Source organism: Gymnodraco acuticeps, unplaced genomic scaffold (genome assembly GCF_902827175.1).
Source record: "Gymnodraco acuticeps unplaced genomic scaffold, fGymAcu1.1, whole genome shotgun sequence".
In the NCBI taxonomy this organism is placed as follows: Eukaryota; Metazoa; Chordata; class Actinopteri; order Perciformes; family Bathydraconidae; genus Gymnodraco; species Gymnodraco acuticeps.
Genome location: NW_022992206.1, coordinates 2,340,235 through 2,367,376, shown reverse-complemented (window position 1 = coordinate 2,367,376; position 27,142 = coordinate 2,340,235). Strand labels below are relative to the sequence as shown.

General features: G+C 40.4%; 2 protein-coding genes across 2 annotated transcripts in view; one reads left to right on the top strand and one right to left on the bottom strand.

Annotated features, from left to right (window-relative positions):
* The window catches only part of slc12a5a (solute carrier family 12 member 5a), a gene marked incomplete in the record, with an annotated part of 137,749 nt that extends 124,996 nt beyond the window's left edge, over positions 1 to 12,753 (top strand). Inside the window, 10 exon segments of the mRNA XM_034205748.1 lie at positions 74 to 242; positions 328 to 523; positions 1,081 to 1,250; positions 1,427 to 1,558; positions 2,110 to 2,217; positions 2,687 to 2,812; positions 3,710 to 3,942; positions 4,740 to 4,754; positions 4,963 to 5,096; positions 7,167 to 12,753. Coding sequence (XP_034061639.1) covers positions 74 to 242; positions 328 to 523; positions 1,081 to 1,250; positions 1,427 to 1,558; positions 2,110 to 2,217; positions 2,687 to 2,812; positions 3,710 to 3,942; positions 4,740 to 4,754; positions 4,963 to 5,096; positions 7,167 to 7,258 — 1,375 coding nt within the window.
* On the bottom strand, positions 12,734 to 26,201 carry ncoa5 (nuclear receptor coactivator 5). Its single transcript, XM_034205749.1, is given in 13 exon segments — positions 12,734 to 13,641; positions 13,643 to 13,707; positions 17,555 to 17,646; positions 17,777 to 17,981; positions 18,333 to 18,535; positions 18,821 to 18,962; positions 19,259 to 19,551; positions 19,738 to 19,902; positions 21,238 to 21,301; positions 22,950 to 23,057; positions 23,278 to 23,547; positions 25,164 to 25,220; positions 26,045 to 26,201. Coding segments are annotated over 11 exon segments (1,983 nt in total). The 5' UTR covers positions 23,447 to 23,547; positions 25,164 to 25,220; positions 26,045 to 26,201; the 3' UTR covers positions 12,734 to 13,164.
* Positions 26,202 to 27,142: the final 941 nt, after the last annotated feature.

The window sequence follows — 27,142 nt, the reverse complement described above, 5'->3', positions numbered from 1 at the left end:
GATTCTGCCCTCTATTTCTCTCCTCTTGACTTTTTTCTTTCTTTTGTTTTCACTTTCTCTCCCCTCTCTCCAGGCCCCAGCTGCTGACGCTGGTTAGTACAGACTCGGAGCAAAACATCGAGCAGCCTCGTCTGCTCTCTCTCACCAACCAGCTGAAGGCAGGCAAAGGTCTGACCATCGTCGGGACGGCTCTAGTGGGATCCTACTTGGAGAACCAGGAGCAGACCCAGCGTGCAGAGCAGGTAGGCAGCCCTGAAGTTTAAATCTTAAAACTATATTGTTGTCTTTTAGAGGCGATGCACATGAATTCTCCATCTTCCTCTCCAGGCGCTGCGTAAACTGATGGAGACCGAGAAGGTGAAGGGCTTCTGTCAAGTGACCGTGTCCTCCAACCTGCGTGATGCCACCTCCCACCTCCTCCAGGCCAGTGGGCTGGGGGGCCTGAAACACAACGCTGTGCTGGTGTCCTGGCCCCGCAACTGGAGGCAGGGAGATGAGCACCAGACCTGGAGGAACTTTGTTGGTGGGTCACTGGGAAACCAGATAAACCAATAAGCATGTCTGACATTTAAAAGCCTTTTCTCTGCCTAAGGCCGATTTTAGGATAGTCTGTTAGAGTGGTGCACTTCTCTTTAACCATAAACTGCAGGTGTCAAGCTCTTTTATGTCCGGCATGTGTGCTGCTGAAGCATCTGAGCAAGTAAAAAACCCTAGCAGCTCAAAGAAATAAGGAGTATTTGCTGATGGAGACCAGGATTAGTCATGCCAAGTGTTGCTGGAACAAAAACGGTTCGGATTGTAAAGCAGACAAACATTGATGTAATTTACTCATAGCTGATCCAAGTCTTGCATTGAGGTCTAACTATATATGTCAAGTACATACTCCTGAAAAGACTCAGAGCACCGTACACCTTTAAATGTAAAGTCAACAAAGCACTAATTGTCTTTTTCTATATTTTTTGACTCATCAACCTTACTATTATTTTTCATAAAGTTTAAATTTTGTGTTAACTTTGTGTGACCTGGTAACAGCTTGTAGAATATGTATCTCTAACACCTCTGCCTCCCTCACCTCTGCAGAGTTGGTCAGAGAAACCACCGCGGCTAGCCTGGCTATGCTCGTCCCGAAGAACATCGCGGCCTTCCCATCCAATGGAGAGCGCTTCACCGAGGGCCACATCGATGTTTGGTGGATCGTCCATGATGGAGGCATGCTCATGCTGCTGCCCTTCCTTCTCAAACAGCACAAGGTACTGTGACAAACAAAACGGGTAAAGTATTTAGAGTGTCGTACAGTATTAACAAGTAAAGACACTTCATGAACAAAATGTTTCATGCTCCATATATGTAGAATAATATTGAGAAGTTTTACTTGAACGTTTGAAAGATATTCTGGATGTTCAAGCAGTCGTTTTTTCCCGCTCAGGTCTGGAGGAAGTGCAAGATACGCATCTTTACCGTGGCCCAGTTGGACGACAACAGCATCCAGATGAAGAAAGACCTGACCACCTTCCTCTATCATCTCCGTATCGAAGCCCTGGTGGAAGTTGTAGAAATGGTGATTTTTAACCCAGATTTTTTTTAAATATCTCTTGCCACTTATATCAGAATGCATCAAAAGGCGCTTGAATCTCAGTGCAACTCAGCTGGTTACATAGTCAGAGTACCCATTCATGTCTCAGGACTGTTCCTCCAGTGAGCAAGAAGTATTTGTCCGATGGTGAAAGAAAGCCTGCAAAACATCCTTCTTCATCATCTTACCCACATTGGAATTGGGAGAAATGTAATAATTGTATTTTTCACAGAATTACTTGCGCAATAACATGAATGCCTGTAAGGAAATATTGTCCTAAAGTGTGCATCGTTATTCCCTCTTGCCCCCCCCCCTCCCCCTTTAGCAGCTGAAAGCAGACTGTTCACCCTGCCTTCAGTTGCAGCCTTTCACAACAGATAGAAATATTTGCTTTGAGACGTGGTCGTTCGACACGTCATTTAAACTAGTTTATTTTTAAGCTTCACATTAACCTCATCCAGAATTCACCAAGACAAAGAGGGATTTGGCTGGTAAAAAATAAATAATAAAACATGTATCCTTCCATTTCATCTTAGCATGACAGCGACATCTCAGCCTACACTTACGAGAAGACCCTGGTGATGGAACAACGATCGCAGATGCTTAAACAGATCAACCTGAGCAAGAATGAGCGTGAGAGAGAGGTAGGAAAGTTTGCTTATGTCAAAGTTGTGTTTGTTTTGAAATGCACTTGAAGACGTACACATAAACTTGACTTGACGGGCGGACTTGGCATGGCTCTGTGTGATTTGAGTGGACTGGACAGATAAGCCCCTGAGGACAAAAGTATATCTTCGGTTTGATCGGAGCAGTTTTACTCTCTCTGTTAAAGAGGACTACAGTCACAGCTTTGCTTTTCTGAAACACAGATGTTGTGTTTTGATAGATGCGGAAAATAATATATTGATCTCAGTGTTACTATTCTTAGCTCGTCCAAGATTGCCTGTTTGTCCAGATCAATAAATGAAATGAGTGCAGTGAAATAATCCTCACTTTCTTCTGTCAATGGAGCGATTCACAGTGAACAAACACTGACCTGACCTATCATGCTTCTCTAACTAAATCTCTGCCTATATCCTTCTTCCATGCTTCACTTCTTCTGTATCTTCACAGATCCAGAGTATCACTGATTCATCCCGTGGGTCAATCCGCCGTAAGAACCCGGCCGCCGTGACAACCCAGCTGAGTGTGACCGAGGAGCCGGCCGCAGACAGCAAGGAGGAGAAGCCCGAGGAAGAGGTAGAGCATCGCTGACCTCACTCTGAAGAGTACAGTTGGTTTGTGTGGCCACGTGAAGGCCATTTCACACAGAACGAGCACGAAGGAAAAAAGTGACAGATTGAAGTGGGAAGATAAAACCAGGTGGTAAACAAAAGCTGGATAAGCTAGTAGAACACACCAGATCACCAGCATTGCAAGATAATTATTGTATTTGTAAGATCATTTTTCCCTCTGAACAACGTACATCAGTAGGTAGCATTAACTATATTATTTTGATCCTTTTGGGATGCTTACAATTGTAAGTTGTTCTATAATTAATTTTAAGATAGCAAAATATGGATTCTACATTTATGTTCAAGCAGCTCTTGTCACGTGACCGTTGTACAGCCAATCATGCTTGGTTTAGGGCAGGCTATGATGTTGATGAATGTGACTCTCTGTCTTTTAATTCAATTGTGTTTTAGGCTGCCATCATTTTCCTTAAGATATGATCATTTTAAAAGGCAACCATGAATACAAATTGGTGTCATAGAAATACTGCAACTGTATATTATAAATGAATAATTTTACATTTATGTCAAATATATGGTCGAATGTATAGTAATACTATAAAAAAATTGATTTTAATGCAGCGTAGTTGAGAAGATTTAGTCTCTTTTTTAGTATCACTTGCTGGTTGATTATAAGTGATACAGATGAACTCTTTGTTTGCCTCAATCCCAGCCCATGTTATTACAACAGACAGCACATGATATGTAAGGCTCCCTAATGGCACTTCTCTCCCCTCTCCCTCTCTCAAACACTGTGGCTTGTTGTGACTTTGACCTGCATTCCTACATCTCCACCTCAACCGTGACTCTTGCGTGTATTGTTCATGTGAATCCACATCCGTCCTCTCTTCCTCTTGTCTCATAGTCAAAGTCGGCCTCTTCCCCTGTCTCCCCCCCTGCGCAGGTCCAGCTCATCCACGACAACACCACCCCGACCACCCCCGCCACCCCGGCCACCTTGCTGACCCCCACAGAGGGGGCTAAGAGCCCCGGGGAGCAGGTCCAGAGGACCTGGACTGAGAAGTGTGACGGCGAGCCCGCCAAGCCGCCCGGCGCCGCGACACCAGAAAGCATCAAAGACATCTTCAACATGAAGCCGTGAGTGCTGTGAATCATTCAACCCTTTCCTGTTGGAAAGGTGAGGGCCTTCTTGTTCCCGACAGAAAGGTCCCTGCGACTTTTATCTCTACAATATGGCACCGCAGAGGTCTGCCAGAGAGCTGTTTAAAGATTTATATTTTCTCTTTTATTAGCTTGGATTAGGTAGATTAAGGCCAAGTCCACACTTACAAGGGTTATTACTGCTTCTCTCCTCACCCTTTACAAATACGAAACTCAAAGGAAAAATAGAAGAAAAAACATTTAGAAGGCTGTGAAGGCCAGTGGGCAGCTTGGGCCACACACACACACACACACACACACACACACACACACACACACACACACACACACACACACACACACACACACACACACACACACACACACACACACACACACACACACACACAAACACACACAGGTCTTTTCCAAAAGCACCAACGTTTTCTTTGGGCCTGGTGTATAATGTAGCAACTAGGGTTAGGGTCCCCTTTATGATGCTTTTTGAACCATCTGTTCCTGAAACTGAAGAGTAACTTTTAGTTCTGTTAACGTGTTGGTAAGGTTAGAACCAGCATATTTGTTCCACTTCCACCATAGCACAAAATGTCTCCTCATTAGTGACTAACAAAAGAGAAAACCGGGCACACTGGCGTAAAAAGACCAAACTCACATAAACACTATCAAAGAGGACTGTTTATGTTTTAAAAACCTGTATGGTTGTGGACTAGGCCTGAACAACATTTCCAACATAGTTCTGATAATCATGTGTTTCTCTTCTTGCCACGCTGCAGCGAGTGGGAGAACCTGTAAGTACTGAAGTCCCAATAAAGTTAATTCAGCCCATTCACATCTCATCCTGACGTTAGCCTCATGAGCAGAAGAAGAAGGAGTACTTGTGTGTGAATGAGCATCCTTCACCTCGACCAGCCCACTATCACAAAGTGCTTGGTAACGTGCTGTTCATCACCGTGAAACAAACGCACCCTCACTCTCTGCTGTTCTGTCTTCGCTCAGGAACCAGTCCAATGTGCGGCGTATGCACACAGCGCTCCGGCTGAATGAGGTCATCATCAAGAAGTCCTCAGAGGCCAAGCTGGTCCTCCTCAACATGCCCGGGCCTCCCAAGAACCGGACAGGGGATGAGAACTGTATCCTTCACACAGACAGAAGTAGGATGTGTTCGGTCCGGTAAAGCTGTATTAGCGCATGTTCTGAAAACCACACTCAATACTTACAAGAAATGAGGAAAGCTTAAACACATTGGGGAGAAAAACACCTTAATACCAGGGAAGAGCACATATTCATTATATGAAGGATTCATTTTAGGACTATTAAATCATCGGTTTTCAACTCTAACACCAAGAATGTTCCTTCAAATTAACATCCAGTCCATGTGCTACTGAGGGGGGGGGGAGGGGGGAGTCAGTGTAAATATAATTAAACAGATCCACTTTAATTAATTTGACATTCAGGTGTTGAAAAGCTTTTGGTAGCACTCTACAGATAGAATCACAATCTGTTAAAGCCTCAAGGCCTGTTCCTACTTCAGGAAACAAAAACCTTATTTTTCTGTTTTAAATAATACCTGGTACGTTAATTGACTTGGATTCAGGAGAAAAACAGCTGTGATTTGCTATCAAGAAATGTGTGAGACATGGCAATGGAGGCAAATAACTCATTAGGATTAGGAAGCAAAAGATAGATCTTTTGAATAACATTTACAGGATATATTTGTTATGTTTAATTCATTTTTTAGACCACTGCATTTTTTCCAGTTACAGTTTAGTATAAAACTAATAATGAAATATGTCTCTGAGTCTGTCAGTGGGAGATGACTTTAAGACATTGACTGGAATTGATAGAAATGTACAGCTATATTGTGGTTTTTAACATAACATTTAATATGTATGTATCTTAATGCAAAAAGTGCATTCTAAAGCAGTAGTTTGACATCTTGGACAATAAAATATGCTTTCTTGCCAATTAATGAAAAGGTCAATACAACTCACATCTGCCCAAGCAGCACTTAAAGAGACACAGCAGGCAGACGTCAATAGCATCCAGCATCGTAAAATCACAGAACCTAGTTTAAGAGTGTTCTCGGAGCACCACAGGGGTCTTTCCTGAGTCCTTATGAATTCTCTTTCACATCTTTCCTTGGAAGACACATAGGACCTGATTTTAATATTTGACCGCAGCCAGAGTCTGGCATATAACCCCCCATGAAACAAACATCTTATGTTTACACTTACACTTTTGCAGGATTAAGAATACAAGGTATAAATCAAAATTGGTTAGCTTAAAAAAAACAAAAAAACTTTTTGTACTTTTTGACAAAGTAAGGCTAGCTGATTTCCTGTTGCCAGGTTTTATGCTAAGCTAACATGACTGTTAATCTAAATGAATATTTACCGTACAGACGTGACTTCTCATCCAACTATGTGCAAGAAAGGTAGTGAGCATCTGTTTCTGAAAATTGATTTAAAGGGGACCTATCATGCAAAATGCACTTTTGTATGTCTTTTATACATGAATATGTGTCCCCGGTGTGTCAGGGAACTCACGAAGTGTCAGAAAACACAACCCTCTCTCTTTTCCTCCATACCCAAATCTCTAAAAACGGGGCTGCAACGGATCTGATAAAGACTGATCCATATTTGAAATATCTCACGTCAGGATATATCTCAAACAAGGAGCTCCGCCTATATGGGCAACTCTCCACCTATCAGGGGAATGAGAGGTTGCCGTGGCATGGTAACAGCATGGTAACATGACACAGCTCATTTGCCACAGAATCAGCCCTTGTGAAGACAGGGCTGGAATAGAGCGAAATGAGGCATGGCTAAAATGCATGATCTGTTTGGTATTTTGAAAAAAAAACTTCACAGACATGTTTTATATAGGTATGGCCCTACAATATATTATTCAAATATAGCATGATAGGTCCACTTTAAAATTTCGCTTTGTTTGCACAGTATTAGTCAATTGCAAAAGCGTATTATAGCCATTGTAGGCATTGACTTTAATCTCAGAGAATAGAATTTGTTCTCACAAATGAATGACTTGATAATGTCAGAGAATAGCCTTTATTTTTGTAAATGTATAATTTAACTTATATGAATTCCCTTCCTTTACCTTTGCTGACGTATCTCTTCCACCATGTTTTGCTGTCTATACTGTCAGTGCTCCGTCGGTTTTCTTTAACACTTCTTTTCAAGACATGGAGTTCCTCGAGGTCCTCACTGACGGTCTCAACCGGGTCCTCCTGGTCCGCGGAGGCGGCCGCGAGGTCATCACCATCTACTCTTGAAAAAGCAGCCCCCTCCCCCACTGCCACCCTAACCCACACCTCCCCCAGCCCTGTTCCTGTGTCACCTTTACTCTGTCATCAGCGCAGCTTCTTCATTATGTCGCTCTGATCGTTTATTTCTGTACGATAGTCCTCTCACACCCAAACACCAGCTCAGCTTCAGCCCCCCCCCCCCGCTCCACCCCAGCAGACCAATGAGCTACTCAACCTTCATTCAAACTACTACTCAAACTACTGTATGCTCTAGACCCATTGAGAGACTATCTAGAATATATATTTTCTTCGCTAGTCTGTAATCGATTGTAGGAACCCTCATTGATTCACTGGGTAAGGAGGAGGTGGTGCTGTTAGTTGAGGTGTGAGCGCATATGCATGTCTCTGTGTCCGTCTTTGTTTAAAATCCTTGCAGATTCTTTTTTTTTTCAAATACAAGTGTGGCAGAGCAGCGGCTCCTGCTCGTAGAGAGCCGACTGAATGAGCTCAGTGTAGGATTGTGTGTTTATTTCCTTTGTGGTGATCGGACACCTCCCATAGCGCGACTGCCCGCTGCGATGTGATTTCTCTTTCAGAAAGACACTGCTGCACACGGTCAGACCACCAGCTGGAAGCAGAAGCAAGTCGTAAAGGATTGAACTGTGAAATTCACATTGGTATTTGAAGAAGACTGAAAAGGCACGTGGATCAAACCTGCAGTATTAACCTGAACACTCCGTTAGCATGGCGTCCTTATAACTGTGTGTGTTTCTACTCCACGTGTTCTGTTACCACCACCTCTCTTTCTACCCATTTCTTAGTGGCTGTTCATCCCCGTGGCCACTGTTAGTGCCAAAAAAAACAACAACAAGGATAGCTTAGTTTGTAGAGATTGACACGTAAATAAAACTGTGAAAAAGTGCGTTTCCTACCAGAAGGCTGGTGTGACAGCGGAGTGTGGAGACCGTACGAACACCCCGAGGAGATTATCATTGCCAGCACCTTCGACCCTCGTGTGGATCACTGTAAATAATGTACAAGCTCTGACGCGTTGTTCAGTATGAGTGTAGTATTTTTGTGACATACTAAAAAGCTTCTAGTGGAGAGAAAACGCTCCTTCGCTCAGAAGGACAGCTCGAAAAAAACGCTGAATTTTAATATTTATTTATTGGATGGCATAGGCTCCTGTCATTATGGTAACTGTCATTGTAACCTCGACAAGCACTGCACCTGCACTGTCCGCCACTGTGCAACAAGTGAAAGTTCAATGAATTCATCAAATTCATTGAATTAAAAAAAAAAAACACTAAATGTTATTTTTTCATCTAGAGAACAAATATGTATTTATGTTTATAGACAAAGTTACACACATTGATCAAATAGTTGTGTCATTTTGATTGTCACTCAAAGATATATTGTTGTTTTTGCCTCATTTAGATACATTAAATGTGCCATATCAACGTATTTTTCAAAGAGAAATATTGAACAAAAATGATTGAATTAGAATGTGTGCTAAAAACGGGAAACTGAGGTGTCTACATGAAACTAGAATGGGAATGACACTAAGGGTAGAAAGTCGCCCCCTGTAGATGATAAAATAAGAGATGTTCAGACGCTCAGATTGAAAGTATATCAGCTCTAACTAAAGTTTTGAACATCTATTGATTGATTGTTTATAGGGTCAGGTCTAAATTAATAGAGAGGACAATGGCTTCTGTAGCTAGGAAACTCACGTTGTCCACCAGACTGAACTCTATGCAGTAGACTCTCCGCTGAGATTTTATATCCTCCAGATCGGAAAAAGATTTGAGCCACACATGTCCCCGACTGAATGACTTGTGAGCAAATCATATTTAGATTTAAAAAGTGCATCTTGGAAGGAATGTGCAATAGTTGAAAATCCGGACTCATGTGATCATGTTATTTATTTTTTTACACATGTATTTTGTATATGTAGATTTCGTAAGTCTTTAAAAAAACAAATATCCAGATTCATCTCACTCTGACCAAGAACAGCTGTCACTTTACTTTATTTCCGTTTATTTTCTTAAAGAAACTGTTTTTGGTCATTTGCACTTGTAGTAGAAATATAAATAAATACCGTATAAATATATATATACAGTATATACAATATAAGGAAGCAAAACAAATTAGTTTCTAGAACTATTTACAACAGTATTAAATGTTTTAGTGTTGCTTGAATGTCGGACCATATGTTGTGAATGCTGCTAGTATCTATAGATGTATTTGTACTGTAAATAGAGACGACTAAAGATCAAATGAAAAAGGGTATAGACATACATATCAGTGGCGGTGGAAGTCTAAGACCTTTGGACAGGGTTAGCGTTCTGTTTTATGAGACACTGAATACCTTGATGCAATATTACAACTGTGGGCAAATCCTCCACCTTTTACTCTCTTTTTAAAAACCACTATCTTTAATCCCTGAAGTAACGTAACAGATGATTTACTTTAAGCTTACAAAAATCACTAAAATATATTTAAATATGAATATTTATCTGCTTTTCAAATTTATAACACACCTACCTTTCACACCTGTGTTACTTAAGAAAGCAGCCGCTCCTAGTTTTCAAAGATTTAAGGGTGCCAAGTCATGAAGACTTTCTTTTCTTGCCACACTTTACTCTGACAAAGGAGTCGTTCACGTCAGTTTTTGAAGAACGCGGCTATTTTGGGATTGTCTCCACAACATTGCCTGCATCAACTGAGCCTTTTAAATTGATTCAAAAGAAAAGATATCTGATGTTTATTGGAGAAGTTTATTGGAAATGAATTTATTTATTGAATTATAAATGTTTTATAATTGCTGTTTGCATGGTACTATGTGGCAATATTTGTTTTAGTGGTTTCTATAGTGATGACTTATATGTTCAAGGTGCAGAGCGGGGTTAAAGGTCGCCAAACCTTCTCATTGAGTTACAGATTTTTTTGGGAACTCTCGAGTGTTTGCCGCTCATCCGGAGACGTCGCTAGACCTTGAAAACAATAAATAAAAGAAAAAGTATGAGTTCACTATATTGTTACTTGTTATATTTCAATCTCCAATAGTCTTATGTAACGTAATAGGAGATGTTTGAGTTTGCGAATGGATGGGCCTTGGAAACGGTCATCTCACCTGTGTAAATATATATCACTAAAGTCAGAGACACTGTAACCGACTAGTGTTGTCTTTTGTTGTACACTGTTCAATCACTGTGGCAAAGTCTTAGAGTTTTGTATGATTACGTGCAATATTGTTCTCACATTGGTTTTCATTTTGTTATGTTGTTTATTTTCTACGAAACAACTGGAGGTGTCACTTATTTCATCAGAATGTTCGTCACCAGGTCTCACGGACAATAAAGATCGACAGTGTTTATCTGATGTGGCTGAGACAGCAAAGCACTTTACACTGAGTGGGAGTGGGGGGGGGGGGGGGGGGGGGGGGTTTCTGCGCAGTAAAGCAGACCCTTGCCCCACAGAGATCTCTGGTGGCACACGAGTGTATTACAGCCAGCCGTGGAGGTCTGACAGTCCAGACTATAAAATATGATTAACTCCCATCCTCCTGCAGCGGTTTTGAACTGCAAGCACCCAAAAACTACCTGCTGATTTTGTTTACATCTTCTCGTGTCAGCATTTCCTTGAACATTTTTAGCATGCATCACATTCTTTCCATTCTCTCGCCAAACTTCTTTAAAAAAGAAAAATAGTAACTGTTACATTTATTGTGCTTGTCACTCAATCTGTGAAGTGAGCCTTCCCCCCCCCCCCTCCCTCCCTCCACCACCACTTCCCCTCTCCTCCTCACCCCATTCGCCCCGAAAATCCCCCCCGGCCTCCCCCATCCCAGCCACTAAATCCACCCCAGCTGTGTATTTTAATGTGATTGCAGTATAATTCAGAAAAATGATCAAAGAATATAAAACTCGCGCTTCCAATTCTGGCAATGGCTCTGCTCGCACGACACCTGATGGTCTACTTTCAAAAACCAGCACGCCCCCTCTCCCCACAGCTGATCCATGATTTAGATCAGATCCTTCGCCTGCACAACTGTAGCATGAGACAAACTTGCTGGTGATCATTACCCAGTCTCCATCCTTAAATGGATATTAAGGGCTCTGAAACACATCTGTTACCAGGTTGAGGAGGCTGTCCTGTTTAAGATACCAACAGAGAAAAAGTCCTAGGTTTTGAAAGAGGGCACACGTAGTCTGTAGCTGAGATAAGATGGAAAACCCTTCAGTGTATTTTTCAGACAGATGTGCCCGATTGCATTTCACACAGTCGTCCTCTCTGGGAGTTAGAGAAGAAGTCGAGGGGCCGTCGGCCGCTGCGAGCAGAGCCACGTCCCAGTCATGTTGTGTAACTCAGTGCATGCATGCGATTATCCTGAACAAGGTGTATTGAAAATATATTGGATGTTTGTGGTATAAAAGTATTTTGTTTTTAACATTAGGAACTTTTCCTTCTAGTACTATGATTTTCTTTCCTTAGGACTGGCCAATCATTGTATCCAAGATGAATATTATTATTATACTACAAGATTCTATTTTTTATGGTGGATTTGTTGACAAGGTATTCTCATTGTGTCAAATATTATCTGCAGATAAACTGACTACCAAAGTATATTTCAGTTAAATACATAAATGGTGGGCAAATGTGTGCGCCAGTGAATTATAGAAGTAAATACTGTTTATTATTAAAGGTTTATTAGTTAAAACATATCGTTTCAAAAGGGTAAAACTATGAAAGTGCCAAAGTAGTAGAGGAGATGCCTGCAGATCAGCAACTTGATGAAAAATGCAGCCTGTCCAAAACTATACATTTAACAATTATTTAAAAAAATGGCTATCAAGAACGAGTGAATTAAGTTAGCCAGCTTCTTATGTATCTGACAGACATGATTGGTATTACTTATATATTTTCCTTTAACACTTTATGGCCTTTTACAAATATAGTATATATATATAAATAAAATATATACAATATAGTATTGAATTGAATAACCAGTACCTCCCTGCAGATGAATTTTGCCACTGTCCAGGTTTGTTTTCAAGTCACTGGAGTTGTGGGAAACATGTTGTATGGATGTAGATATAAATGATATACAGCATACCTGTATCAAATATCAGTAATATGAATTTATTTTATTTTTTAATTCAGAAACGTTCATTACTCTTCCTTGATACTGTACCTGGTCTTATGGTAAAGCGTAGTGTGTTCCTTTCAGTTATGTGGGAGTGTGTGTACATGTGCACTTGTAACTGCTGGGGGTGGGGTGGGAGGGGCCTACGTGTAAATAAATCAAATACAGTTAGTGTGGAGGTGTTTTTTTTGTGTCAGTGTAAGTTAAATATTCTAAAATTTAAAAAAGACATGTATTATTCTCTATTGTGTTTCATGGTACATAGAAAAAAGAGGAAAAAGTAGTTTTATCTTACATTTCAAATGCTTCTGGCGATACCCGTTCCATTTTATAGATTTGTCAGCACAAAATGCAATAAACCAATACCATTTTATTACAGCAATTGTGTCTCGAGTTTTTAAATCATTCTTTTACAATGAAATTGTTACAAATAGAAAAAAAAACCACTATGTGCAAAACTATAAAAACACATCATGGTTGGAAAAGAACAAAGGAGTCCATCAAAAACAAACTGATACACATGCCTCAGTTTAACTCACATTTAAGAAGACTCAATAATTATCTTCCGACTAATAATAAAAAAAACAGAACATTAGCTAATCCCGCCAAGTTGTCTAAATCAACTGAACACAAAATTCATAATAACAAAAGAAGATTAAAAGCTTTAACAAAACACTCAACTGTACGATCTACCTTTACACAGGCGGTTATTTCACTGCACAGAGAATTAGTGGGGGGTCTGAGGTGTCACAGGGAGAGGGGAGTATGTTATTCACTACGGACATCAGTAATGCCGGGGGTACATGGACATCGGGGGGGCTTGGCCCATACCAGGGGATGACCTTGGGGGCGGCTGCTGAGGGGCGGAGCTGCCCACCAGGTGGTTGAGAGACGGTCCGCTCTGAATGAGGGTGTCAAGAGCCTTCTGTACGCTCGGGCTGTCAAAATTAATACCTGAGGCAGAGGTGGGGGGTCTTTGGCCACCCTGGGGGACCTGCATGCGGCCCTGAAGGGCGCCATAACCCTGGGCTGAAGGGGGGCCGGGCATGGGTGGACGCGTTGGATTCATGGAGGGGGGAGGGCCGAGCGAGCCGTAGGGCTTGGGCTGGGGGACGGGGGGGGGCTGGCTGGCTGTCAGCCCACTGTTGAACAGGCTGAGGATCTTGGCCTGCAGCTCCTGCTGGTGGCTGCTGTTGGGGGCAGCGCTGGAAGCAGCCGATAGGCCGAGGTGGCTGGACTGTGGGGGGTTGTGGGTGGAGTGTGGTGGGGGGGGGCAGTCCTGCGACTGAGGAGGGGACGTCATGGTGGGCTGAGGCTGGAGCTGCAGCTAGAAGGGGAGAAGAGCAGTTAGTTTTCTGCTCTGCCAACTGGAACATTCAACACATTGAGCTTCTGGTTTCAAACCAAGATGAGTGGACCAATAACAAAGGTTACTTTGTGCTACACTGCGGTTGCCCACTGAATTTTGCACAAACGTACCCGCCTACCCGAGTAGGTACAGAGCACACAGTATGTAAGGCAGGCATGCTGCTGTCTGTTTTCCTGCATTAAATATCTGCATGTAATCAGGGAGCAGGGTTCATACACTTTTTCACCAATGATTTTCAATGACTTCTCAATGACCGTTACCTAATTTTCCATGACCAAAAAAAAAATGACCACTGAAAATGGTTTATTTTAAGAAGAGACACCCCAGGTGAATAGGGTAATTTTTTTTACTTAAAGGCTCGAAATTTCTCCAGTTAATTACTTACAATAAGGCAATTGTCTTTTGTATTACAAGTTTTCTGAAATAGCATGTTTAAACATGCAAATTATCCATTATCTCATTAAATATGCACATATTTTAACACATTTCAGGAATCGAAATCTGAACTTTGGATATAGCCAGATTAAAAATTCTTGTTTCATTTTGTAGTCATATTAGTATCTAAGGCTTTTACAGAAGGGATATTGGATATCTCTTTTTATCACTCCATAAATCAGAAAATACTGTCAACAGCCCTAAAATATCCATTTTCGCCATGTTTTTAGGTATACAATGTTGTATAATTCAGGCTATGAATTATATATGAACAAACCCTTCTGTAAAAGCCTTCATAATATTGATAGGAATATAACTGGAAGGTTTTGTGTATCTACGTGCTACTGAAGTTGACATTTCTAACTCAGAGTAGGAGAAAAAACTCATTTTGAGAAAACGACCTTTAAAGATTGCAGTGAGGCGCTAGCTAAACCCTCCTGTTCTTTGGATGATAGCTTGCGCATCGACGCACTCCGTGAAGGTATTTCATGTTCAGGGTCATTTTTTTTTTTTTTTTTATAACCTTGCTTCGTGCAAGTGACAATTGTTGTTGTCTTCTATGTGAACGTTTTTTTCGCCATTCTTTTGGCATTTTGAGATTTCAATTTCTAGCTGAAAGCTAACCAGGAAGTGTTTTAGCACACCACGTGACGCATCTGAACGAATCACGTTGTCAGAAATTGACACCAGCCAATGAGATTTCGTTTCTTGGTTTAAGACCCCTTTGTACTTTCACGATTGGTTGCTGATACAAAGGAAATGACCATATTTGCAGGAGAGACACAGCTTTCCAGCGATACCTCTGTTGACATGGTGCACACAGCGGTCGCGGTACTTTATGTTACGTTAGAATGCTAACTTTTGGTGAATTTAGGAGAAATCTACAGACGCAAATAGAAAAACTATAGTAACATAAACACTTAAATGTGTATTTTGTACGTTTTCCTTCCAAAAACCTGAAAGAAAACATGTTATGGAATCAAAATAGCACAAAATCTATAAATTGACCAGTACTTGAAAAACGATGTTTTTGCCTGCCGTGTCTCGCCTTAACATGGAACAGGAAAATGAGGTCTGCATATGAAACATGTAGTGCCTATCTAAAACAAATCAAATAGTAGGCTTACTAGCTTCTACACGCTTAAAGCAACTATAGTCAGGGATGCAAACTCATCAGGTATGAAAAAGGTGACAAGGACCCGAGCCCCCCGATCCCACGGAATATTGGCTTTAAAATGAGGAATAACAGGATGTTAGCAGTCAGAACAACTAAAGCAGCAGGTAATAATAACAGAAACGCCAAAGAGTCACATCTAATAGACATATATAAAAGCATTTATTTTAATTGTGTAGCAGTCAGTTTATAATTTTGGCAGCACTGTTGAGCATTTTGAAAATGTGTTTTCATGCCTCTGTGTAAGGCTTAGTCTTTCTATCTGTATAGCCACTGGTGTAAAGTAACCAAGTTCATAAACTCAACAAGTACTGTACGTGGGTACAATTCTGAGATACTTGTACTTTATAAAGTATGTCAATGTTTTGCTACTGTGTACTTCTACTCCTACTCCTCTTCAGTTCAGAGGTAAATGGTGTACTTCTACTCCACTACATGTATTTAATACCTTTAGTTACTTCACAGATTTTGATGAATGATGTGAAATATAATCAAGTGTTGAATCACACTTTCGTTCCACCTGGAGTAAATCCACCAGCTACCCTGCAGTATACAAAGTCATTCAAACTAGCTGCACCTTTACCAGCTTTGAGAACACTTTCATGATCAATCGTTATAAAACAAATCATATATATTATTCTGAAATTAACCAATCTGCACAATGACTACTTTTACTGTCGCTACTTTCACTATATTTTGATGAGAATACTTTTCTACTTTCACTTGAGGAACATTTTGAATGCAGGACTTTTACTGTGATAGAGTATTCCTACACTCTGGTACTTCTACTTTTACTCAAGTACAAGATCTGAGTACTTCTACTTTTACTCAAGTACAAGATCTGAGTACTTCTACTTTTACTCAAGTACAAGATCTGAGTACTTCTACTTTTACTCAAGTACAAGATCTGAGTACTTCTACTTTTATTAAGTACAACATCTGTGTACTTCTACTTTTACTAAAGTACAACATCTGTGTACTTCTACTCAAGTACAACATCTGTGTACTTCTACTTTTATTAAGTACAAGATCTGAGTACTTCTACTAAAGTACAAGATCTGAGTACTTCTACTTTACTCAAGTACAATATCTATACTTATACCACCTCTGTTTATAGCCTATGAAAAAAACTAACGTAAAGCTAACGTTAGCAGATAGTGACAATGTATGCTAGCTAGCTAGCTCAACGATTCCTTAAATAATATTGCGACAGAAAAACTTTTCAGTGCACATCACGCTCTGCCGCTCTGCTCTGAACACCTGAACGGCCCGTTCTAACAGCGGTGCAGTCTGTGCCACGGTGACTCCGCACAGTTAACGAACGCACCGTAGATAATGTAGCTGACCCTCATCCCGGAGCAGCAGAGTTCAGCCGGCCCGACAGGCCGGAAGACTCGAGCACGCAGCTCGCGCTTCATATATTACAAAATAACACCATGCGCGTCATGATGGCACATAACAGCTCGCGACCGCAGATTATTTCGACGATTAGATCAAATGTAAATTATATTTGACGCAACTTTAGTTACATTTCCATGACTTTTCCAAAACTTTGGGAAAAATATTGTTTTCCACAACTTTTACAGGGCCTGGAATTTGCATTTTGAATTTCCATGACTTTTCCAGGTTTTCAATGACCGTACGAACCCTGAGGGAGGCTTGCCCTGATTGGCCGGCTACCTTTATGCAAATATTAGTGGGCGAATAGATGTGTGCAATTGGATAAGAGTATCAGAGTCCAGACTTGGGTGGAGCTCTGAGTCAGAACTAATCTTAGACCAATTATAGTTAATAAAGATAAAAAGGTATGTCAACGTTGATAACAAGGTTGTAGTTATTTTTGGTAAAATTCAAGCAATTTCCAGGTACTTCAAATTCCTAGACTTTCAAAGCATTTACCAACACTACTTATTAATAGTTTACCAAATACTTTATACCAACAGCAATACATATAAATGTATTCATTTAACCAGCTGATAATATTAGCTTTGATTACATGTTTTGATCATGATTGTATTGCTTTGTTCAGCATCTGCTTTGAGACAAACCAACAAAACTGTTCAATTTCAAATATTAAACAATTTTTGGTTTAAATCAAACACTTTCCACTGAAATCACATCCTCTGAGCCAGCAAGGACAGGATGAATGATTACAGCCACCAAGTTTCTTGTCCGGCGAAAATTATTTTGTCTTACCTGCAAGAGGGTCTGCAGTGCTTCGCAGCAGCCGTCCTCTTTTGTCGTTCAGGTAGGCAATGAGACCGTCCAATTCCTCTGGGGTGACAAATCTACCACACAGAGAAATACAGTTATTCAAAGTGTGGGAGCTTTTTAAGAAACAATGCATGCAAAACATGGACATTGAAAATAAAAGGTATCATTAATGTTACCTTCTCAAGTCTTAAAATATTAACATACCTGTTCTCAGACAGCAGTGTGATGGAGGTGAGCACAGAGACGGGATGGCCCTCTCTGTCAGGCTCCCTGAGTAACACATCGTCCGCCATCTTGGCAGCCTTTCTGGCAATCTCCTCGCGTTCTTTTTCGCGGTTTTCAACTTTGTAGGTGTCATAATTGTGGGAAACCAGCATCATGGCGTCCTGCATTGGCATGTTTCGATGCTCTATGGAAATAATACAATTTAAAGAAAGAGGAATGTTAGCATGTAAAAACAGAAGATGCACGCTTTGGTGACCAACCAGCAGAATCAGGTTTATTGCCAAGTAGGTTTACACATACGCGGAATGTTGTGTATCATAATGCATACATAAAGAGTAAGAGACATTACGTTTTAAAATGAGTAGAACCATTATTTAAAAAACTATATATATATATATATATATATATATATATATATTTTAATTTCTTTTTGCAAAAAGGAAATACCATAAGAACATGACAAGTTACTTAAAACAAATGTAAAGAGGGAGAAGTGTTCAGTTCCAAAGAGGTGGATACTGTGGGCTTGCGTTACCTTGCGGTGTGCCGAACAGGATGTTGACAGTGCAGGAGCGGTGCACCTGGTGCTGCTGGGTAATGATGATGGCAAAGGGAGTGCGAGCTCGGCCGACATCCTCCAGGGCTTGTGTTAGCGACACTTCCGTGTTGAGGAAGATCAGATCCACCACCATGCCCACATCACGGATTTTCCTCCCAACCGTCTCCGCATACTCCCGACAGTAGATTTTCAAGCAAAAACACACAAAGAAACACAGACACACAGGAACGATATGAAATAAAAACATGCCATGTACTGGTCGAACAGAGATATTTATATTATGCTACGAATAACACTGCACTTTACTACTTTCTTTTGCACTTCTGGTTAGATGCTTATTCCGTTTATTTAATTGTCCTAGTGCTTGTACTCTGTGCAAGGACAATAAAGTTGAGTCCAATCTTATCTAATCTAGAGACGTTTCTGATCCACGATTTCTTGTAAAGAGCTGAGAGTGGACATACTTTTGCGCCTTGTTGACGACAATCACGGAGCAGTCGACCGGGCGGTCTGTGTCGTAGCGTCGCTGGAGTTCTTCGTAGTACTGTCGATACAATTCATTACGCCGACGCTCTTCTGGTCTCGCACGATCATCTACCGCTGCGGCTGTAGAGTCAGAACATTTTTCAGAAGGTTGAATAACAATTATAGAAGGACTTCAAAAACATGCTAATAAAGCCTAGTTTTAATACTGCAGTTGTTAAAAAAAAATTCACTATGAAATGGACAGAAAGCTGAATAGTATTTCAAATCTGATTGTTGTAGGTTTGTCTGTTTGGTAATGAAGCTGCATCCTCACATCTCGACAACTGAGCTACTAAGAAAACTGCATTCAAAATTATACCCATAACCACAAACAGTAATTAATCAATAATATTTGGAAAGTACACCGTCGTACACACCCTCTGACTCACGGCGCCCGTTCCAGGGATCTCTGAACGGCTCCCTGAAGGGTTCTTCCTTCCTCCGGTAAAACTCTTCTGCACCGCTGCCACTGCGGTAGAGTCGGTCATATTCTTCCCTGCTGCATGGAGACATTTCAAGGTCAGACAAAGATGCAAAAGGTGGATTTCAAACTAATGGGCTCAGTGTCAGTAGTCACCTGTACGCAGGATCACGAGGGTCCTTGTCTCTGCTCTCTGAGGTACGGTACCGGTAATCATGGTCACGAGACTGGCCCCTCCCTGGTTCTCTCCCTGGTTCTCTCCCTGGTTCTCTCCCTGGTTCTCTCCCCGGTTCTCTCCCCGGTTCTCTCCCCGGTTCCCTCCCCGGTTCCCTTCCCGGTTCCCTCCCCGGTTCCCTCCCCGGTTCCCTTCCCGGTTCCCTTCCCGGTTCCCTTCCCGGTTCCCTCCCCGGTTCCCTCCCCGGTTCCCTTCCCGGTTCCCTTCCCGGTTCCCTCACTTCTCGGCTGTCCCGAGGCTCTCGTCCTTCTCGGCTGTCCCGAGACTCTCGTCCGTCACGACTTTCCCGAGGCTCACGCGCATAAACAGGTGAGCGTGACCGAGGCCGGGGCTCTTTGCCGTCTCCATAGCTGCTGTACGGGGCCCTGAGAGAAAAGTTTGCAATTAGTAAAAGGCCGGTTCGAGTTTCGGTTGCCTATAAAATACTGCAATGGGTTACTTCTGCCCACGACTGGTGCAGAAAAGCCTATAGTTGGTATTGTTTCATGTGTACACAACTGAAGCAGAAAGAGAAAGCAGCTATGTGGTCGCAAACGGAACGAACATAAATTCAATCCAGGAGGTGGGTCCGATAAATGTCTTTTCAACAATGATTTTTGAAAATGTCCATCGATCCTTGCACGCAACAAAACCGAGACGACGACCGCTTGAGTTTTATTGACCATAGGTCCAGCTTTGAAAGTGGAAACGAACCATGGCTGTTAAACCTTTTTGAACAAGGCAATTTATTTTGTGCTTTAGCACAATTTGCTTGAGATGGTTTGTGTTTTGCTCTCCACTTAAACACATTCTCATGCTGCAAATACTGGGTAAGAAATGTGAATGAAAAAGCATGTGCTTGAAATGTCTTTAGAAAGTACAAGTAATTAATCTCAACTTTGAAATGTTTCCACACATTTCTAGGAGTTTATTCTTGATTGCATGGAACAATCCGGTCTAAACCCTTTTTGGAAGCAAACAGTAGAAAATGACAGCTGAGGCTTTGTTACAGTTTCTACAAGCATGAAAGGACCTAGGTGTATCCAAGTGGGCATGGTAAGTGCAGTTTGAACTTTTCATGTTAAGAAAAAGGTACATGATGCCTAGTCTTCTGTTCTATTTAGGGTTGGACCAGTATTTACTATACTCTTTTCCACAATTATTTGCTCTAAATTAAGCAAAGTCCTCAATTTTGTTCCCCTTCTTCCAACATTTGGTTGCGTCACAATATGAACGTTTACTCATTTAGCTTGAGATATAGCTATATGGCATGTCAAAAGTAAAACGTATTCACAATGCATCCGCATCCTAATAAATAACCATTACAACACATCACTTGCCCTGGACTGTGATCTTATGGGTGTAAATGCACATTCCTACAATATAATCTCCCTTAGATACATTTTAATTGCGGAATCTATTCTGATGTGTCACAGGCAAACATGGACCTGTGTCAAGGATCCGGGGCAGGGTGAAACTATCATGTTTTATTTTGCTTGAAAGTTGTATATTTTAGGTCTAAGATGAAATGCACAACTAACCCCCTCAAAGAACACAAATGTTGAAAAGCGTTGAATCTTTGAGACAGACACTTTTTTGAAATTACATTCAGATGATAAAATTGGAGGTAAACGACAGTTGAGGAACACGTTTAACGCCTTTGTTGTTTTGTTTTTTTAAAGGTGATGGTAGATCTTCACACCCATTTCGCGTTACTTTACCTTCGTGGAGGGCTCTGCTGGGATTGAGGTTTAGGTTGCCGTCGCTCCACTGCCATATTTACATCTGAAAATAAATCAATCCAAACGTTGAACATAACAGTGACATGTTTATAAGCTTCTGTTTTCACGCAGGACGGAGTGGCCGCGTCACTACTTCCACGATCCAAATAAAAATGAGCTCCAACATCCAAGTTGTAAAGTCCAAACTGAACGCGACAAAATGCAGCAAATCAAGTTGCCAAATTGAATTGTAGGATGAACAAGAAATTAAGTGATCATTAAACTACTTCAAGTACTGTTCAAAAGAACGATTAACAATAGCCAATCTTAAATGCGAAAATTACAGGGCTGGACAGAATAGTTTGATGTTTAATTACGTTGAATTTCAAATTCTAAAAGATTCAAATAATGCGCAGCTTTTTCTCTTTTTGCATGGCTACTTTCTGTTTAAAGCTGGAATTCTTTCACAGTTTATTTCTTTATTATGAATAATCAAATATTTGTAGAATTGTATTCCAGTCTGATTGTTTCTGACTCGTTTAATCAACACATTTCCAATTACTCCAAAGCGTTGTACAGCCTAAGAGTTAATTAAGACGCATGTATGTCAATTTTGAAATTGGACTAGTCCTATTGTCCACAATTGGCATATGAATTCTTCAGTTTTGGCCAAAAATGTGTTTATAGGGCTCAAGGTGACTTTTGTCCACCAATAATCAAAACCAGTTAATCCTTCAGTCCAAGTGGACGTTTGTGCTAAATTTGAATACATTTCTTCCAAGTATTGTGTTAACGAGAATGGGTTGGACAACCTCGAAAACATTGACTTTAACAAAGACTTGGTACAGCCTTAGTACATTTGATTTTCTACTTGAAATGTTACCTTCAGAAAACACATGATCAACATAAGCGAGACCTTAACGGCCCGTCCACACTACAGCTTCAAAAACGGTTTCCAACGCGTCTGCCCATTCACTTTGAATGGGGTGACGTCACTTTTCGCCGAACTGCATTGTGGGAAGCAGAGCGGAGCTTTCCTGGCGTTTCAGGCTGCAAAAGTTGAGCAATGTTCAACTTTTGAAGCTTCCGGTGGAAGCGTCAGCCAATCAAATCATATGCCAGTACAAGCTCTAGCCAATCAAACCGCTGCTTGTGTGTGAGGGGCGGGAGATTCATGTGATTGGTTGTTGGTCGAGCTTCAGACAAGCCCAGCTCCAAGCTTTTTTTTAAGCTGTAGTGTGGACGGGCCGTTACATGTTGAAGAAAATTCACAAGAGATTTTTCAAAGATCAAGGCTTTGCCAGAATTTAATAATGCACTTGTTTATTTGCTTTGTAATTAAATAATATAAACATGTCTATAAATAAAAAAGAGGTAGAAAAATCGGCTAGGCTGAATCTTCATTTTGTTGAGTTGTAAGTCAAATGATACGACCTAAACTCTGTCAGATGTGGGTTATCAGGCACTAGTTTGATCACCAGGCATGCAGCTTATTAAAATACATATAAATTAACTATTTGTAAGTGTTTATTGGTAAAACTGAAAATGTGCTACTTCTTTGCTGGCAAGGGAAGTACACTGACAATATAATGCCCAATCAAGATTTACACAGTCAGAACAGAAGAAAAAAACAACCTTCCAATAAATTGGTTTGTTTGCCTTACACCTATTCTCTTTGGCAGAAAATCACACCCACTGCAGTAAAGGCTTACCTATTTTATAACCTTTATACAGTCGACCCTTTTGAGCCACCTTTGCAGCTTCGGCTTCCTCAACCCGTTCAAATTGTACAAATCCGAACCCGCGAAACATGGACACGCCTGGAAGAGGAACATTTTAAGTTGTACAGTCTTAAGATCATTTTGAAAAACATAACTATCCATTCATCTAATTGAAAAAATAGTAGCAGTAGGGATATCATTATGAATTTCACAGGTTTGCCTATCATGAAAAACACGACTCATGATGCGTAATGTTACTAGATTTGATTAAAATTATTATCATGAATTAAACCTATTGATTGTATTGTGTTTTACTAACCGATTACTTTCCCATATGTGCTGAACAGTTCTTCCAAATCCTTCTTTTCCATGTCGGAGGTCGGCAAATTCCCAACAAAAATCCGTCTCTCCAAATCTCTAGGGTCATTACTGCTGCAGGAGCGCGAAAAACTTCCTGGGGATGCGCTGCGGCTTCTTCTGCGAGACATGGCTCAATCCAAAAGGGTTTGCTGGTTTCTTCGTGCGTGCCAAATGCTTGAAAGGGTTTGATGGTTCGATAATAAGCTTCTTTAAATTGTCGTCCACAATCCTGAAACACGTCAGTGAATTAAGAGAAGAGATCAAATTCCTTGGAGGGATGAAAAGTTTTAGCAGAGCAAAAAGTGGCAGACCAAAATCACAAAGTTCAGACAACGTAAATGCAGTGGCAAATAAATGTTCAACTGTTGAAAATACCGAAATTGAAACAAGCTGGTTAAAAAACGCAAATCATTTTTGACAGAAGGCCATTATAAAGATTTAACGCTGCACTGAACCGTAATGCATTAGAGCGATTGACTTGAATGGCGCAAAAGGACAGTTGTGGAATATCAAGAGTACGATTAATGCGTTTATATTAAGCGCAAATGTAAATCTATGATGCAAATTCGGAGATGCAATGGACATCCTTCCAAATGATACCTCATGGAGGGATGGGAAAGATGTTGTCTGGCTTTATACAGCTTAAGATGCAAGGCAATGTGTTGAGAAACAAAGCCAACCAAGCCAGAAATTATTTTCATGATACGACATTTGTCCCAGGGGTAGGCGGTATATTGTGGCAATCCAGTGGATACTTTTTCATCGTATATATTGGCAACATCTTTTGTTGAAGTAAAGAAACTTTTTTTTTTTTTTTTTTTTTAAATCGTAGAATGCGTCCGCAAGCTAAACCAGATAGCATCTGATTCCATTTAATGCTAAAATAAGCCAAAAACGGTTTGAACTCAATGTTCAAAACACATTTCACAGAAGGCAACACCAAGCCGCAAACCCTAAAGCAACGTTTAATTGCAGTTAAAAAGAGAAAGTGCAAGAAAATGGCACAGATACCCATGGAGAGTCAAGGCGATGTTATATTGTGACATTTTTAAATGTTTCACGATTTAAGTTTAGGGTCCCATTGCGTATCTCAACGTTGTCTGTCCTTTAAATTGTTTAGCAGTGGAGCTGGTTTCAGTTAATGTCTGTATGGTTTAACTAATTCGCAGTACAGACTCCCCACAAATAGAAACGCACCATTTGTTTAAATCATTCTCTTTGCTCCAAATGTTGAAAATATAGAGGAAAATTGCATTGAGGAAATAAAATAACAATCTTGGTTTATTATCAACTTGTCAATGTCAAAACATTTTTTTTTCTTCTGTAGGTTGAAGAAACCAATGATTAAAAAAGTGTTCAAGGTAAGATGATGTCTTTACACAGCCAACATGGCCCAATGCAACAGGATTTCAGCAAAACACATAGATTTCAAAATGATACATGAAAGTGAAAGCATTTAGTGTTAATTTAAAGGTGGGGTAGGTAAGTTTGAGAAACCGGCTCGACATAACATCCCGATAGCAATGAATATATTAAGTGCTTTGACAAAAAAAAAATCCATAAATAAATGTCATCTGTGGAAGCCCGGCCTGGCTAAAGTAACTGGATGGCCTACCTGCCTGTCAGCCTTCCATCTGTGCACAAACTAATCTCCTGCATTGGTCATGTGCGCGTTCGTGTGTGTTGGAGGAGGGGCTCTGTAAGGAAGTGGCAGATTTTTTCCGGCTGTGTATTTTCAAATTCTAGCGCACTCGAGCTGGTTTCTCCAAAATTACCTACCCCACCTTTAATGTATGGTTGGAGGAATTTTAAATAATGCTTTTTAGGAAGCAGCCCTTTACATACATTAACTTCAACGATGCCCTGGATTCTGTGTCGACACAATTCAAAAACAGGAACCGTCTGAGGAAGGAAAAAAAGAAAAGAAAAAATCTATAACTTGTTTTGTCGTTAGTTTGTATTCATAATATAACTCTAAACAATGCAATTGTTCTTTGCATTCAACGTTTATTGTTAAAACATGAATTCCAAATGTATTACCTAAATTGTATATCAATCTATTCATTTGCTCTCTTTGAAAGACCTCAGGTAATTAAATAATATGCAAGTGTATCAACACAGAACTTATATACTTTCTCATTATCCAATGCCGTTATCAGTAAGTTACATACTGACCACTTGTGATATTATTTAAACAGTTGGTATGAGAGAGGCGGGGTTGGAACTTTCTGCAGGAAATGAATGACTCTTCTGCAGAGTAATGCAAACTGTAACTTTCTTTAATTTCTGGATATCTAGTTATTAAAATCGTTTAACCGTCCCTTTTGACCTCCTTACTGCAAGTACTAGTTTTACTGTTTCCAACGATAGGCATGACTACCTGTACAACATCGCTCGCGCAGCAAATGGCGTGCCACGCGCTACGGCATCGGGTTGTGTGAACAAATAATAATATTTAGCGAGCTGTGTTCTCTGTTGTTGTGTTTTTTAATATCAGATTCACATGCACGTATGCATTTCCATACTTTTGTTTGTTAATGGTTAACATATGTTGTGACGATGTAGCTACACGTAGCTAAGTTAGCGGTTAGCGAGCTATTTAGTGTTAGCTGTCGTTAGCATACAGGTTAGCGGCTAGCCTTGCAGTTACACAGCCAACTGCACGGAGTCAGGATTTCCATTTGTATGTCGTTGTATTACTAACAAAACAGCGACTATTCACTCACCTTCAACGGGGATTGTATCTATGTTTACTGCCTCTCAGGGCCGGACAGATACTGGTCGAGGCGATATCGCTAGCTTGTGTCACAAAGCCGCTTCTTCTTCTTCTTCTGCTGCTACTTTACGGTAGTTTGATCTTCTTCTTCTGCGGCCACAAATACTGTTGACAAAGACATCGCCCCATGCTGGTTACTTGGGTAAAATGTGCTTTTGTTGAACTGTTGAATATAGCTTGTCATACAGTAATTCCGATTCACAGTATAAATCTAAACATGTATAGATCATTAGGTAATGACCTAAAACAATGATGATGATTAATACATACACATGTATGTCCCTATTGCTTCAAATGCTGGGTGTGTTTGTTCCAATTCAAAACAGCATCACCTGTTTTTGTTCTTATTCTGCTAGAAAACCATTTTGTGCCGTGACGCCTGGGCCATGGGCATGAAAATAGCAATTTGACTAATTTTGGTATTTTCTTATAGTTATAATATCCCTTCACATTATATACAGGGATTTCTGCTACATGTGTTATACCTTTTATCTGTATTTATGCAAATGTCAGCAGAAACTATTACAAACATTTGTGAAAATGTATTTTAAGACACACAAAAAACGTATTGGAAGAAGCGTTGTGACTAATGCATGTTTTGACTTGCATCCGTTTAGCCAAAGGAATGGCTTGGCTTTCCTCTATCAACTGTTTCATTCTAATGTTAAAATTGTATTTTAAAAATATTTTTACTTTAGTGTTTTCTGTATTATATTTATGTATCTTAACTATGCACAAATATAACACAGGACATTTCTCTTATTTGAAGACCACTTGGCATGAACCAGATTCTGATTTTTGTGTTTCTGTATTATCCTCTCAAACCAATGCAAAATCACATGTTAAACCTAATTACTATTATGGACAATTATGCTTGCAGGCAGACATATTTTGCAACTATGGCTATTCTTGCTATTTTGCAAGAATATATCTCTAGTAACTATAGCTACAACACCAAAGATAACAGGAAGCATTTGAGTCTAAGTTGATTTGCACATAATGTGTTGATATACTGGTTGCCTGTATACTGCACAGAGGCCTGCTTAAA